This window comes from Pleurodeles waltl, chromosome 4_2, assembly GCF_031143425.1.
Source record: "Pleurodeles waltl isolate 20211129_DDA chromosome 4_2, aPleWal1.hap1.20221129, whole genome shotgun sequence".
Taxonomy (NCBI): domain Eukaryota; kingdom Metazoa; phylum Chordata; class Amphibia; order Caudata; family Salamandridae; genus Pleurodeles; species Pleurodeles waltl.
Genome location: NC_090443.1, coordinates 345,211,090 through 345,228,538, shown reverse-complemented (window position 1 = coordinate 345,228,538; position 17,449 = coordinate 345,211,090). Strand labels below are relative to the sequence as shown.

General features: G+C 43.5%; 1 protein-coding gene across 2 annotated transcripts in view; it reads right to left on the bottom strand.

The window, feature by feature from the left end:
• Positions 1 to 17,449, bottom strand: part of LOC138292689 (cytochrome P450 2D15-like) — a 334,715-nt gene that overhangs the window by 183,836 nt on the left and 133,430 nt on the right. The window contains exon 3 of one of the 2 annotated variants that reach the window (XM_069231409.1): positions 12,996 to 13,148. The exons of the other annotated variant lie outside the window; for it this stretch is intronic. Coding sequence (XP_069087510.1) covers positions 12,996 to 13,148 — 153 coding nt within the window. The remainder of the gene's footprint in view (positions 1 to 12,995; positions 13,149 to 17,449) is intronic. 2 annotated transcript variants of the gene reach the window in all.

Here is a 17,449-nt window from a genome sequence, read left to right as displayed (position 1 = left end):
TTTCCTGGCTATTGACCCCAGTGAGGAATCCCAGGACCAGGGCAGAGGAACGGTACAATGAGGCCCATGGGCGGACTAGGAGGGTTATCGAGCGCACCTTCGGCCTTCTTAAGGCCAGGTTCAGTTGCCTCCATATGACAGGTGGATCCCTATTCTACTCACCGAAGAAGGTGTGCGACATCATCATCGCCTGCTCCATGCTCCATAACTTGGCATTGCGACGCCAGGTGCCTTTTCTGCAGGAGGATGATCCAGATGACGGTGTTGTAGCAGCTGTGGAGCCTGTGAACAGTGATGAGGATAAAGCTGAGGAAGACGAAAACGACAACAGGGAGTCAGTCATACAGCAATATTTCCAGTGAGACACAGGTGAGAACATTTTCTTTTTACCATTACATTAACTTTCACACATCTACCTCTATCCTGTACCTCCATTTCACTCACTATTTGTTAACTGAGTTGTCCCCTTCCATTTCAGTTTCACAAATGTGGTAACCTACGTGTCAACTGTTTGCATCCTTGAAGGGCTTGTGATGTGTGACATAGGTATGTTAGCCTTCCAATGGGTAACCCATTATGAAACTGTAATTGATAATACAGATTTACAAATCATAGACTGACTCCATTTTATTTTAGTGCTTCAAGGGTGTTTATTTAAGTGCAAACAGATGAAGGGGGGTTGTAAAATGGTGATGGGTGATGGTGGAGGAATGTCCATGGCAGAGTCCAGTCTATTAGTCTCACAGGTACATTGCACATCTGGGCATTGGAAGTGGAGCTGGGCCAGTTCCGATTTGGGCAGGGTAACAAAGTGGGACAGTGGGAGGACAATCAGTGTGGTCTTATTTCCTGGCGGGGGTCTTGCCATCTTGCTCTGTCCAGTTCCTGGATCTCAGGGCCTGCTTGCGTGGTGGTTGTCCGTCTGCAGGGGATGGGGTGCTGGTGTGGTGGTCCTGTGGCGGGGCGTCCTGTCCACTTGCGCCGGCGGAGGTGGTGGGCAGTTCGTCGTCCTGGCTCGTGTCAGGGGCCCCTTGGAGTGCCACGGTGTTCCTCAAGGTCTTTTGAATGTCCGTCAGCACCCCTACGATGGTGCCCAGGGCGGAGCCGATGGTCCTGAGCTCCTCCCTGAACCCCAAATATTGTTCCTCCTACAGAAGCAGGGTCTCCTGCAACTTGTCCAGGACCGTGGCCATCGTCTCCTGGGAGTGGTGGTATGCTCCCATGATGGAGGAGAGGGCCTCGTTGAGAGTGGGTTCCCTTGGCCTGTCCTCCCTCTGTCGCACAGCAGCCCTCCCAGTTCCCCTGTGTTCCTGTGCCTACGTCCCCTGGACCGTGTGCCCACTACCACTGCCCCCAGGTCCCTGTTGTTGTTGGGGTGGTGGGTTACCCCGGGTGCCCTGTAGTGGTGGACACACCGCTGATTGACCTGTCCTGGGTAGGGAGGTTTGGGCCCGCTGGGTGGGTGCTGTGCTGGTGTTACCAGAGGGTGTAAGCTCAGTGTTGGGCTGTGGCTGGGCAAGGGGAACCGACTGTCCTGAGGCCCACGATGGTCCGGGCTGGTCATCAAGATCCAGTGGGGCAGAGCTGCTGTCATCACTGTGGGCCTCTTCTGGGGGTGGAGTGCTGTTGTCTGGACCCTCTGGTGTGGTGACGTTCCTTCGGGTTCCTGCGGGGGTATAAGTACATGATGATTGCATGTGTGTGTTTCATGGTGTGCAATGGTTGGGTGTGCGTGAACCCCAGTGCAGCCATTCCTGTGGGGGGGCTTGTGTGCTGATGGTTGGGAGGTGTTCTGGGTCTGTGCAGTGGGCATGCTTTGGTGATGGGTGTCCATGCTTAGTTATGTCATGCAGGTCTTGGGGTTGGGATGGGTGGTTGGTGTCATGGGTAGATAGGTGAGGATTTGGGGTGATAGGGGAGGGTGTGATGGTGGGGGTGTGTGATATCATGCAGGTAGGGTGGGGTTTATGATGGTTTAAGATTAGACTTACCAGTGTCCGTTCCTCCAAAGACTCCTCCGAGGCCCTCAGGATGCAAGATGGACAAGACTTGCTCCTTCCATGTTGTTAGTTGAGTGGGAGGAGGTGGGGGTCCGCCGCCAGTCCGCTGGACCGCGATGTGGTGCCTGGATACCGTTGAACGCACCTTCCCCCGTAGGTCGTTCCACCTCTTCCTGATGTCCTCCCTATTTCTTGGGTGCTGTCACACAGCGTTGACCCTGTCCACTATTCTTTGCCATAGCTCCATCTTCCTGGCTATTGATGTGTGCTGTACCTGTGAGTCAAATAGCTGTGGCTCTACCCGGATGATTTCCTCCACCATGACCCTGAGCTCCTCCTCGGAGAAGCAGGGGTGTCTTTGGCGTGACATGGGGTGGTGTGTGTGATGTGTGGGGTGGTGTATGTGTTGATGAGTGTGGTGAGTGTAGTGGTATGTGGTGTTTTGTGCTTGGATGTTGCGTGGGTGATGGTGTTGTGTGCCTCTGTGTGATGGGGTTGTCTGTTCTGTGCTATCTTTCTGGCCTTCGTTTGTGAATTGCGGTCATAGGGGTTTGTGGGTGATGTGGGTGTGTGTTTTATATTGTGTTGGGTGTGTGGGAGTGGTGTGTGTATGTGTATCAGGTGTGTGTATATGTAATTGTCCAATGTGGCGGTGTGTACCGCAAATGGAATACCGCGGTTGAAAGACCGCCGCGTGGATTCGTGGGTCGTAATGGCATGGGCGTGTTTCTGTTGGCATGGAGGTGGAGGATTTGTTTCTGCATGTTTATCGCTGACCTTTGGTGTGGCGGTATTGTGTGGGTGTCAGAATTTCGGCGGATTCCGTGATGTGTGTCATAATAGCTGTGGCGGTCTACCGCTGCCGCGGCGGTGTATTGGCGGTCTTCTGCACGGCGGTAAGCACCTTATACCGCCAATGTTGTAATAACCCCCATAGTCTTGTACTTGTCTGTTTCTGAGAGAAAAGATTATTACGGAGCTTGTTATCTAGCGTAATTAGCAAACTTGGCTATTGTACAAATAACTTAAAAGCATTGTATATTGATTTAAGAGGTTTCAAATTCTGCAGAAAGATTCAAAACGGATCAAGACATCACAGGAGAGCGTGCTCATACATCGTAGAGCGTACACAGTAATTCATTAGGCCATATTTAGCATGGAGCATCATTTAGGATGATAGGTATTCTGAGTTCAGTCGGGACCTAGGTGGTGATTCCTGTTGGAATTGATCAAGACATGTGAGAAAAGTGACGATTAACCGGATAAACATACTTATGTCTCTATATAGAAAAGGAGAAAGCTTGCAGATGGCTTGCCCGTTTTCCGATCGCTTACTGGTCTTATGAGTGCAGAGGATGTTGTGTTTCGATAGGTCATATAACAGGCTAAATCCCTTGTTGCTGTACGGCATTCTAGTCCAACGCCATATTGGTTGCGTTAACGGTCAAGTGTCCTACTGCTATTTTTATGGTCAACGCTTTATTTCTGTGCCATATTGATGTTGTATTGAGAAAAAAAATTCTACTTCTATTTACATGGCCCTGACAGGCTAACAGAAATGTGGAGACCTTACGGCGGCCATACTGGAGAGGTCGTAGAAAGAGGAAGATGGAAGATCGGGCTGAGTTGCACTATATGTGGGTGGCAAAATATTGCTCATATTCAAGTTAAACGTCCAGTGTTAGAAGAAGACGTAGGCCCATATTTATACTTTTTTAGCGCTGCATTTGCATAATTTTTTGACGCATAAGCGGCGCAAACTTACAAAATACAATTGTATGTTGTAAGTTTGCACCGCTTTTGCGTTAAAAAGCATAGAAAATGCGGTGCTAAAAAAGTATAAATATGGGCGTTAGTGTAGTATGTGTCCGTAATTAGTGGGCCCCTGTTTTGATATGCTCCAATTTTTTCATATTAATTATGTGAGTATGCATATGCTTGGATGATGAAGCCCATGTATGATAGATCTAGGTGTTGTTTGAACTCAAGATGTAGATGAAGGGTTCAAGCACTGTGTTGTGAGTGTATCTAGTGGAGTATGAAGTTATAATTACGGAAGAGATGTGTCTTAAATCAAGTGATGGTGAAATTTACTTGTGTATTGTCTCAAATCAGATATTGTGGATATCAACAAATTCCTGTGAGTCAGAATGATACATCTGACATCCTGCATGCAAATAATATTTAGAAAGTAATTTTAGCCTCTAAAAATAAACAGACAAAAATGATACCAAATGTACATAAAAAGAGCCAATATTGACATGTCAGTATCTTTCAGTCCATTAATGGAGCCAGTAATGCCATTCTGCATCTTTGTTAAGGCCATGGCGAACTATGTCAAAGCGGATGGTGAAGGTACTTACAGATTGTCATAAATTTAGTTTGAGGTCACCACTCCAAGGGTGTTGTTTTAGTTTTTTTAGAGCACATAATTTGAAAGTTCGTGTATAGGGGTGACATTTTACAAAGTGTTCAACCAATGGGAGTCTTGAATCATCCTTTTGTATATTTCGATGGTGTTCCTGTATTCTTACTTTCAGTGCTCTGGTTGTACTTCCTCTGTAAGCAAGGACAGATGATAAGTTAGATTGTGTTGGTGCTCTCACAGTTGATGAAGTTGCGTATTGTAAAGTGTTGGTCATTAAATGTAATACTTTTTGATTTTGTCAGACCTAATTTGCAAATAGAGCAGTTTGTGCAAGTGTAGAAGCCTGTGGTTTGTTTCAAGAAATGTTTGACAGTTTTCTTTTCTTGGTTAAATGAGGAGCATATTTTATCTCTGAGACTAGGTGCTCTTTTGAAGCCCATCTGTGGAACTGGTAGGATGTTCTGTGCGATTGAGGGGTTTGTGTTAAGCAACTACCAATGTTTGTGGAGCAATTTGTGGGTACGTTGCTGACAATTTTGAATTGAGTAATGAAGTGGATAGGTGTCGGCTTATTAGTCGTTTTGCCCTTGTTCAAGATTTCGTTGCGGTCTATTTTGACAAAGTGCTCTTTGGTATGATTCAATCTAGAGGTGTTGGTCCCTCTTCTGGAAAAACCCTCTGAGATTTCTAAGGACATTGTCTCATAGTCTTCCATATTGCTACAGTTAAGTCTGGCCCGTCTGTATTCGCCTGCTGGTATATTTCGTATTGTGCTTTGTGGGGGGCAACTAGTTGCATGTAGAATGGAATTGGCCGTTGTTGTCTTTCTGTGAAAGCAGGTATGTAACCGGTTTTGATCAATATAGAGTGTGAGGTCCAAGTATTCAAGTGTTTTCCTCGAGATCTGGTAGGTCCCTTCAATATCCCACTTGTTGGGTGTGAGGGAATGTAGAAATTGTTGAAGAAAGGACTCCTGGCCTTGCCAGATAAGGAGAATGTCACCAACGTATTGACCCCAGAAGATAATATGCTGTGAAAGATACTCAGAATCTTCATTCCAGAGCCAATGTCTTTCAACTGCACCCATCCGGATGCAGGCGTACGGTGGAGCAAAGCGAGCTCCCATTGCAGTACCTTGTTGCTGGAGATAGTATTCTCCTTTGAAAAGTAAGACATTTTTTGTCAGACAGAATGACAGCATCGTCATGATCATTTCAATTCTTTCAAGAAGATGTACTGATCGTGTGGATAGGCATCTTTGAACTGCCTCAATGACATCTTGATGTTTGATTGAGGTGTAAAGGCTGACCACATCTATGGTTGCGAGTATGTAGTCAGGTTGCCAGTCAATGTTTTGGAGTTTCTGAAGTATGTCCTTAGTATCCTTAATGAAGGAGGGTAGGTTCTTCATAAAAGGTTGTAATTCAAAGTCAATGAAGATGCCCAAGTTGGAGCAAATGGAATTGATACCTGAGATCATAAGTCTCCCCTTAGGTGGACAGCCCCCCTTATGTATTTTGGGAAGGAGGTATAGGGTGGGTGTAGTCGGATGTTCGATGAAAAGAACATTTCTCTCTTCTGGAGTAGGGATTTCTCTTGATCACCAGTGATCCAGTAATTCCCTTAATTTAGCTTGAACCTCCTGTGTTGGGTTTTGCAAAAGCTTTTTATAACATGTGGTATAATTAATTTGTCTGTAAGCTTCCTGAAGATAATCTTTTTTGTTGAGAATGGCTATATTACCCCCTTTATCTGCTTCCTTTGATCAAGATTGCATTATCTTCTTGTAGTGCTCGGATTGCCTGCCTTTGTTTGAAATTATTATACAGAGGAAGATATTTCTGTTTTTTAACATATTTTTTGTATTCCTGATCAAGGTCCTCCATCATAGCTGTGAGAAACAGATCAATCGAGTTGCCTGATGGTAGTACGGGTGTGAAGCTCGATTTAATTGGTAGTCTGGATTGCTTAGAGAATGATATGTCAATATTTAGTTCCAATGCTATCTCTGTAGGTGATTGTTCATGCTCCTTGGTACTGGAAAGGTTACAGAGTAGTTGTATTGTTTCTAGGTCTTGGACTCTGAGATCACTCATAGTGTGTTGTTGGAGAGGTAAGGTTTTGCCATGTTCTTGCATGGAAAAAAGAGATTTAAGTGTTAGTTTCCTAGTGAATTTAGACAGGTCAATTTTGGTTTGCACTAGGTCCCAGCTTGAGGTAGGACAAAATGAGAGGCCCTTTGTGAAAATCTCAGTTTGAGATCTGGAGAGAATTTTGTCAGACAGATTAACAATCAGTTCTGTATTTTGTTTTTTTTCCTGGCTTCCTTGCTGCGAGCCCTTGTCTGTATTCCCGATGTACTTGGTTCTGGGATTGTAGAACTTGGTGGTCTTGTGAGATTGTCTTGTGCTGTGCCCAGAGGATGTCTTCTTATTTCTTCATAAAAATGTACTCCTGGTGTAGGTGTCTGACGTGTTTCTGTTTCCTCCGGTGATTCTATCTCTGATGATGGCAGTTTTTCAGAACAGCTAGGTAACGCCGTGATCGAGTTTGATGTCCTCATGTTGTCATATTTTTTACCAAAGGTATATACTCTGCCAAGTTGGTAATCAGTAAGGTCTCGTCTGAATTCCTGTTTTTCCTTTGGATTATGTCTTCTTCATATTCATCAATGATTTTGTTAAGAATGTCATAGTTTCTTTTCGAAATATCACCCCAGTTGGCTTCTTCGATTTGTTTGTTAAGCATGTCCACTTGTTTCCACTATTTTTCAAATTCCTCTTATGCTATTTCTATTAGTTGTTGTAACATGTTGTTTGAAGCTGTCTGTAAGTCAGCTTCCCATTGTTTGAGCCTCTCTTGGGAAGTGGTTTCAATGGGTGGGAAGATCAGAATCCTGAAGCCTCTTGGTATAAGGTCATGTTCTACATATTTTTTGAGTGAGGCTGCCTCCCACCATTTCGATGTTTATTTTTTAACAGCTCGTTCCAGAGCTTGAAAAGTATTTTTGGCAGAGGACGGGTTTGGGGTTTTAGACCGATTCATGCCAGCTCCAGGTGTGTTAAATACTTGGTTGAGTCTGGTATTTCTTTGTTTGTGTCTGTTTTGATAATCCGCCATATTTTTTGATTTGTATGGATAAGTTTCCGCCTTGCGGGCTTAGCGGCAGAGAGACAAAAGTAGTTCAAAGGACGAAGTTTATGTGGCCCACCTCTCTCTTCCTTAAGAATGCCCAAGTTTGATCCATGTTGTGGGTTGTCAGATGGAGTGTGGACCAATTTGCCCCAAATCAATATCATAAGGTAATGGAATGTTGAAAACCCACATTCTATCCAAGTGTAAGATTCCCAGCTTGCAACTTGTTATGATTTGTGGTGTAGAATTAGTACTCCAAGTCAAGGTGGTGAATCCAGACGTATTTATTGGTGCCCATTTGGCCAGAAGGTCAAAAATGTTTATTGGTGTTTAACTTGATTATAAGCAACATTTTGGTGGTCCCCAGGGGTTCCCCAATGAAGTGCTGCCTTTGGGGTGCCCAGGTGGACCAGGCACCCCCAACACCCTCCATGAAAAAGAAAAGAAAAAGCTGTGCGGTGCAAGGTGTGTGGCGACAAGAACAAAAAGAAAAGAAAGGCAGCGCCTCTCACTGCTTCAGCAGGAGGGCCTCTCATTAAATATTCACTGCTCTGGCGTAGCACCACATAATGCCCTGCAGGACCTGACCTGCAATAAACATTTCTGCTGTTGTGGGGGCCTTAGGACGAAGGGGTCACCACCAATTACATAAAAAGGAATCGAGGGGAGATGCATAAGCACCTCGGTTCCCCTAAAGAAGTTTTCCCCTAAGTGTTGTCCCTAAGTTTGAAGGGTCCATGAAAGGTTGTCCCACCCAGGATTTCTTTTAAGTTTTTAAGTATTCCTATGGCTGGTGCATGTGCTCTATAGGAAGGAGTGCTGCACTTTCTAAGGGCTAAGTTGCCTGAAGGTGTCTAAATATACATTCTGTACAAGAGCTTTCTAGTGGCAACGTTTATGGTTACATGCTTTGTGAACTAAATGTGATGTCTTCTAGGGGCTGTTTTTATGATTGCATTTTCACTGGTTAAAAGTGATAAAAAGCACACAGACATGGTGATCATTTTAATAATGCTTTACTGAAAGAGTAATGTTCACAGTGATTACTGATCAAAAGGTATATGCTTTTACACATTGTTATTTTTGATTATTGCATGTTTTCTTAAAATGCTGATATTTTGACATGTTTTTTATCTTGAACCTTTGACCAAGTCAATGTACTTCCCTGATGTGGCTGTTGGTTGGACCTGACCCCTTTCGCAGGTCAGAGGTGATCAGACAATGTCATCACAAGGTATTTTCATCAACTTTATGTATATTTGTAAATTACTGCATAGTACTGAGTAGTGTGTGTGTAATAAATGCGCTTTTCCTTTTTCATTAGAAAAGTACAGGCTGGACAATCATTAATTGAGTGTTACTATTGCGTTCCAGCAAATGATGATTACTTGTTCACCAAATCTCCCTTGAGTTGGCCTTAGACTGCTCTTCTCCGCTTCCCTGAGAGAGTCCAATGCTACAATAGGGGATTTGGTTCCCAGTGCAGGGCAAATATGGACCCATTACTTGTGTGGACCACACACCTAATGGCCTGTTTCCTTCCAGTTTGCTATTGAGTGGTTTTATTGGTTTTCATGGCAATAGGACAATACATTTTGGGCCGCATGTACAAAGATCCGGTATTGCGACTTGCAAACTGCGAGTCTTACCGACTCACAATTTGAAAGTCGCAATACAGGATGAACAACAGTGTACTTTACACTGTGTGCGATTCCCAATGGGGTCGCAAATGACCTACCTCAAGAATATTCATGAGGTTGGTTGCAATTTAAGACCCCATTGGGAATGGCCTCCCTCACATGGATGGTGGCCTGCTGGAGACAGCAGACCACCATGTCTGTGACTGCTTTTAAATAAAGCAGTTTTTTTTGTTTTGAAATGCAGCCCGTTTTCCTTAAAGGAAAACGAGATGCATTTCAAAATCAAAAATTAAAAGTTTTCTTTTCATTTTTTCAGAGCAGGCAGTGCTGCCATTCACAAAGGGGAAGGGGTCCCCTGCCAACTGCGATTGTGTTACGACCTCATTCGCGGTCACAAAAAAATCATACATACCATTTGGATTCAGTATTAGGAAGGGACGCCCTTGACACGCCCCTTCCTAATGCCGAATCGCAAAACCCATTGGGCTTTGTACATCCCAAAAAGCATTTTTCAAGTCGCAAATGGGCCCATTCTGCAAATCAGCCCCTTTGTGACTTGAAAAATGCTTCGTACATCTGGCCCTTAGTGACTTGCAAAGTCTGGCCTGCCAAAATTAAAAAGATTTTACCTTGAGAATTATTTTTGTAAATACATCACTGTATTTTCCAAAGGGGATCTTGGGGTAGGGGCATCCACCACAGTGTTTTATGTACCTTTCGGAATGAGGGAGGGGAAAACATGAGGTATGTCAGTCCAGACCCACAATTCAATTGAATGAAGGGTGCACACAGCAAAAATGTCAACTGAAGCTTGCAGAGAAGGGGCAAGAAGATAGTACAAAGCAGAGAGGTAAAGATTCAAACAGCAAGAAACGTTATGGGTTGATTTAGAATTTGCCAAAGAGAATACTCCATCACAATAGCAATAGATTACCCTCTCTGCCAAACTCTCAGTCCGCCTTCCTTGTTTAGAGGTTGGGCGGACCACCAGTGTATACTGATAGAGTAAAACTTACTCCATCTGCGTAAATACAAGCCATCAGAGGTAAGCCATCCAGCCTGTTTTTTTTACATCCATCTGTCAAAGTGTGGTATATCTTGGTGGTGAGGGACAGTGAAAAAAGAAAAATTACCTTACAACATCTGAGAAAATTCCCATGGTGTGGGCGCATTCGTTTTTATTTTCAAAAACAGACTGGTTTGAGAACATGCTTGTGAGAAATAAAAAAACGTTGGAAAAGTCTGGCGGCCAGCCTTCACGTCTAATGGAGGTGTCAGTCAAGTTTTCCTACCTAGACAGGTTCCAGAGAATGTATGAAGATGCCCACAGGCCTGGCAGACATCTTTACATTTAGCATGCAAACTGAAGGCAGGGTGGCAGAAACAAAGTCCTCTACCACCATGTTTGCCGTTCATCTGTGTGCCAAAACTGTAAACCAGGCCCTTAGGCTTTTAAAGTCAGTGTGATGTCAATTTAATTGGAGATTTTCTTAAGAGACAAAGACAACGAGCAAATACAACAGCATTTGTCTAACTGACTGGCATATTAACTAGAGGTAGAAGTTCAAAAATAGAACAGGCGAGTGAAAGAACAAATAAATACCACACAAAAGTAGAGGAGGAATTGTTTAAGCGGAGGATGAGGCACAAAAATTGACATATTAGTTAGCTGTTCAGTAGCTTACTTAGTTTGCATTTTAAAATACCAAGTATGTCTGTGAATTCACGTCTCTGTTCTGCCTCAATTAAATCAACCTTTCTTTACAGAACTTGAATGCTACGCTCTGTAAGTTCTCTCTTAGAAGTTTGGAACACCATTCATCTATAGTGTCATATGATGCCTTCTCCAATCATAATTATGCCACAGCGAGTGGTCCGGAGCAGTATCTTGGCAGGGAGGATACTGCTATGGACCATTTCTCCGGCCCCAAAAGTACCAGATCAGCAAACTCAAGACGTGGTATTTCCTAGCCTGGACACCAGACTAGACTCATCCTGATTGGGCTATACTACTCCTGCACAGTGCGGCAACTGCAGATGTTCCAGCCTGCTCTACCCTCACCAGCTCTGCTCTCCCTCTGGCCCCTAGCCACCAGCACCAGTTACACAACGGATCTAATGAAATCCCCCTCTCCCATTTACCACCTGCTTCAATGTGGTGGTAAGTGGATGTGGATTTGGATCCATGTGTTAATCCCAGTACCAGTGGAAATAACATGTAATCATTATATTTAGGTTCAGCAATACCAGCCAGAATCACAGATTCCAGCCCAACAGTATCACTGCACCTAAAACTGAGAAACGTATAATGAGGCCCTAAGAAGAAAACTAGGTTGTTTGAAGCAATGAAACATGTTTACCCTCCATTGTTTGTGCTGTCATAGCCCCAAGAAAGCACAGCAAAGGTTGGTCTGTTACTAGAGCACATTTGAGCATGGATCGCAGAAAGCTCAATCCTTGACTCATCCCAAATAAAAAACAAATCATGCAGCCATGATGTGATATACAATAATCCATGAATGTGAATTCAGCTGGAGGTAGGAGAAGTGGTCTCATTAGCCCTGTACCACCCCAGCCAATTATGATGACATCTCATGAAATTAAATTTCATTATCTTTTTTTCCAATCTCATTACAGGGTGCATATTTCTTTACTCTTTGAGCCTAATAATATCATGGGACGTGACATCACTAAATGTAAAAACTGCTATTATACTTATACTGTTGATAAATTAAGACCACCAGTTTTATAAAGCAGATAATGTATCCTTAAGTTGACAAACATACGGTAAGATGCTCCCATAATGCTCTTGAGGTGCAGTCTTAATATGGTAGCACAGCAATCATATACAGCTAAATGCAATCATCATGTACCAGACATGAGCATATAACACCAGGCAATACCTTAAATCCTCAAGTACACCACTGTATGGCAAATAGTAAATTTCAGCATCACACACATAGGCACAGCTTCATTACCCAGTCTCTGTTTCAAAGAGGTAGGCAAAACACTGATATGTCAAGACACAACCATCATATATGTCCATCTGCATATTTATTAGTTTACATACACCCTCAAATGATCTACAGTTGTGTGCAAAAATTGCCTATTATACCTCATGTAGGCCTCTAACACCCAGATATAGCTACCTATGCCGGCATACAGGCCTATACACAGGTATAGCCACTTGTACAGCACCTCATCAAATGCCCAAGCACAACCTTAAAATCACAGGAGCTTAATTCATCCATGTTTTACCTTCCACGTCCCAGCAGATCCTATGGATCCTGAGCAGAAAGGCCTTCGGAAGCCTGCGATAGTGACAGGCAGAGTAGAAATTAGTGTAGCTCTTCAACCAGCATTACTATCTTTCCCCCTACAAACTCCAGTATGGGTGGCACTGCTGAGGTTGAGAGCTTCTCCAGTGCATTCCAATATTGAATGGCAGTAGGACAAGCAGGACGAGCGACAGGCGCAGAGGAACTCTCAGTAGGTCGGTTTTCATTTTGATGCAACTGCAGCACAGGTACAAAAGAAAAGGCCTAAGCTCTTGAGGCCTGTCCCACAAAATCCTCCTATTTGAGGATGATCAGCTGGGGAACAAGGGAACAAAAATTCAGAAAGTAAACTCTGCTCTAGGAAAGACCAGTTTGATTTTTGTCCTTGCATTTGTCATCGGTGAACCTGAAGTCGCAAGCTGTAATAAAAGGTTTACCATCAGTTGAATCATAGTTACTAGTTCCATTTTCTTTTGACCCAAATGGTATTCCTGCAACAGTCTTCTACCAGAGGGAGCCATACAACCTATTGATTTGCTGGACGATGTGTTATTCTTCAAAAATAGAAACTTACCACCTTTGGACTTGAAGGCAGAGCAGAGAAATCCAGCCTCTTCTGTCACTCTCTCTGCCAGAGACTTCTTTCCTAGACCCAAATCTCTCAGAGTAGAGAGCGAGAACCTCCTAACATCCTTCCATGACTGACCATATCTTGCCATTACCACTCCTGTAGATTTAAAACAAAGCACAATAGTCAATGTACAAGCACTCAGTCCTTTCAGGGCACATTAGAGTGCTGCACTATCCCCTGTGTGATAATGAAATAAATAACTTTATCAGATAATCTAGGAAGATAACATATGGAAACACAGATATGTAATCATAGGTAATTCATATATTTTGATAAACTTCAGGCTAGGGTCATCATGTGCATTAGTGAGGCTTTGAAGAGGCCAGCCACAGGTAACTGCTGTCAAGAGAGATGATCAAAGATTTAAAATAATTGAAAAAGGACAGATGCACTGCACATTCATTAGAATGCAAGCAAACTGTGTCTGTAAATTACTTTTTTATAGGTTTAAGTCCAATGTCAGATGAAGTACTAAATAATGAGGATTACCCTGATAGTGCAATTCTATGTAAAGTTGTCAAACCACTTCCCTTACAAACAAGACATGCTTATTGAAATGCAGGTTTGATCACACGATGACAGCCTGTATTTCCCTGACCTTTTATCGTAAGGAACAACCCAGAATCGTAGCTGGGAAGAGAACTTATGAATTTAAAGCTTCCGGTTATATGAAAGTTACATGCAATTTAAATTTTAGATGAAATATTTTGTTCATGAGACTCACTACCCTGAGAGAAGCACAAAGCATTATTGTAAGATTATCATTAATCTATCTGATATAGCAGCCCAATACTGAGAACTAAAGTGGGGCAGAGCATAAACATGTGCATGTCATCAGTCTCTAAAATACAGCTGTGAAGAGAGGACAAAAAATGTCAGAGTGACAATCACAGATGAACTGCTTTCTAGTATAAAAAGAATTTATAGGCAAAAAGATAGTGGTCAACAGACACTGTTATTATAGCCATGTGCTACTATTCTCTCCTTGGCATATTCCCTCACATATTAAAAGCTTTCACCATTTTGTAGTATTACTAAATTGATGAGAAATTTTGTCCACGGTTCAAGCCACCATTATTACTATTTGACTGTGTCATGGGAGGAAGCCATAATCCTATATTCTTTTTACATATTGGGCCAGCTTGCGGTGGGCCTCTTAGCAGTGCATGTTGGAAAGTACCTATGGTGCTGGACTCGAAGTATCAGCTAAGTGGGATAAAGAGCATCCATTCTCTGCAAAACCTGGGCTGGATCTGATGAGATATTTAGATACTACTGATCCTCACCTTCAAAGTGCTCCACCTGCCAAGGAAGCTGTGGCTGGTTTAAGCGTTCTGATGCAGACTGCCTTACCTCAGGAGTCTGATCATTTGGAAGCAAAGGAACAAAGTGATTTGTTGTAGGTTCTGTGAATGATCCAGAATCTTGCTTGGGCACGACAATAGCTCTACACACCTGGAATGAAGGTAAGACCCTCATGATACTTCAAGCTCCCAGAGTGACAAAAAAAATAGTCTTTATCCACAAAGTGTCTCCTAATTCTGGAAAGGCAATGCCTCTTCCTACACCACCTTTGGATCCTACATGGAAAAATGTGCATTAAGAAATCTCCCTCTAAGCCACCTCCTCTAGTACTTTCCTCATCTATTGAGAATTTAAAGTGGCAACTTAAGACTGCAGGGAAAGCAAAAACTAATATGGTAACGGTCCATATGCCTCTCTTCCTTTTTCGCCATCTGCCCTAACATATCCAAACACCATACACCAACAACTTGCACCTCCCCCCCTTGAACCTCAACCCCTCAGAGTCCATTCCTGACAGTTCACCCTAATCCTCCCACAATCACTGAACATAATTGGCCTCTTTTCAACAAGCCCCTTTCTTGTTCTCACACCTCTCTCGAGGAACAGCCATCCTCACTTCAGCTCTATTCCAGATTAGTGACTCTTTCTTCCCATCACTTCTATTCCCATCACCTCCTGCGGACCCTCCCTCCACACGTTTCCAGCATACTGAGACCAGCCGCCTACCCAGATCCAAATGGACAAAACCTCCCCTTGAAAACTCCATCTCCTAAAGAGTTACACAGCTTCAAATTCCGCTACCCCTTCCTTGTATCTTGCTGCCATCCCCTCCTCCTATCTTTCCGTAGGGTGCTACCAGATTTCCACCATCATCTCTGACCACATTAAAACTCATACACACTAGTGCACACTGATCCCCTCCTAACTTGATGCAAATCCCAAGCACCCTCCCTGATCAACCAAGTCAGAAAGACAACGGCTTCTCCCTGAACTGCTTGCTTCACAATTGCAGATCTGCAGTCAAACATTGCCTAGAGTTATCAGACTCGATCTTGACCCATAATCTTTTCATCTTGATCCTTGCTGAAGCGTGGTTCAATCTCCCATCTAATCACGCTCTGTAGTGAATCCTAGTTTGTTTTAATGGGATTACAGGAGTTAGCTTAGCCTTTGGCTTGCAGAATCGTGCCCCCGTCACCTAGTGACTTTTAACCTACTTAGCTTGCTCTGTATTAGCTCTTTTAATGATTTAATTCATCTAAGATGGCTGCCTTGTTGATAGTTAGGCCGCTTGTTATGCTTTGCATTATCAGTGCCACCGCACTAAGGCGTCAAGATCAGGCAACAAAGACAAACAAACAGTAGGTGTTCACACTTAGGGATTTTCCCTCTCTATACTTACGAGGGATTGTTTATAATAATTGCCATCCCAAGCATGTCTGTTATCTATTGTTTGGGAACACACCTACGTCAGGGGTCCTGGTAGATCTGTATAAATACATCGCACTTTAGACAGATAATCAGAGGGATTCCGACCAGAGGGCATCGCCACCATCGCTGATATCGATGCTGCATGTCGTCTTGACGCTGACCCAGTCTTTGTGTCCCTGCGGAGTCTGAGATAGAGACCTCATTCCAAGGTAATGAGGGTTGGGGGCTCCCCTCATGGACATGGCATTGGCAGATTAGGTTTAGCAAACCCAGCTCTCCTTTAGGTAGGAGGTTAGGCCTATCACATTAGGGTGTTAGGGCATATTACATCTCATATGTCTTTTTCATGCATTGCTAGATGGTGGGGGTCTTTGTAATAATGACTCTCATCTTCACAATTCTGTTTCTTGCATTATTCATTACCCTAATCATTGCAGCCCATGCAACATATCGCAAATTGTGGTTGTGTTAAATAAAAACTATTGAAACTTTATTGCATCTTTGTCATTGCCTGTGTTTGTATGAGACATGATATATCTGTGAGAAAGGGGTAATCTCTGTTTAACCACAACACTCCCTGAGATGTCTTATTCTCTAGTCCATGCGTAAAGGCTGCCACAAATCACCTTTTACTATTGTGTTACTGGTAAGGTGCTGCTAGTGAGTTGGTAAGGTTGGGACAACAGTTGCGACTTGTTGTAGGATAGGCATAGTCGCCTACAAACAAAAGCACTGTCATCCTTTAACCAGCAGTCTTGCCCAGAGCAAGAGTCCAAACTATGACATGGCGCCACCAACAATGCTGTTTAGGCACTAATTTATGGATACCTCGACTATCACTGTCTCACAGACAACAGGTACCCTAAGTACCATTTTACGGAGACGTCCGTGGTCTTTGGGAAAATCCTCCTCAGCTGAAAAGGTAACACCTAATTAGGCTGTAGGTTGTTCGAGCTCGAACTTTTAAAAAAGGACTTTTCTCCCCATTTTGGTGTTCCGTTTTTCTAAACAAAATATGGCTAACGCCATTGTCATTCCTGAAAATGCTAGACAAGCACTAACACAACACTCACTAATGCATGGCCTTACAGAAGAGGGCGGGATGTTACTCTTATAATAGAGGCAAATGAAGCATACCAAACAGAAATTTTTTATTGTTGGGTCACCTTTCCTGAGGTGGACCAAAGATCACATACATTTCACACATATGAAATTGGGAACGTACCTCAACGGTACCGAGCATACCAGTATCATGAAATATCGCTCACATACCAGGAGCATCAGAACTGGTTTGAAGGCGCCCTACCACATGAACTACAAAGAGGTAGACTAGGTCCCTTAAGAAATGATGGACCAACGTGGCCTATGTTTGCCACATACACACCTTACCCAGACATACCAAACATGACAATAGCAGATCTGCGAGATTTAGATAATGAATTAGTGGCATTACATAGATGATTAGTTCAGTTCGTAATGCGAAATTTGAACACCACACCAGCGCGTCCAGCACCGCCAGCACCTGGTGGTTACCAATTGGCTACTGGGATTAATCCACAAACAGTGCATACTATCATGGGCAAGGTACCCACAGAACGGGAAAAAATACCGTTCTGGATTTCCCAGAAAACTAATCAGATGGAAGCTGTGTTTCCCCATAC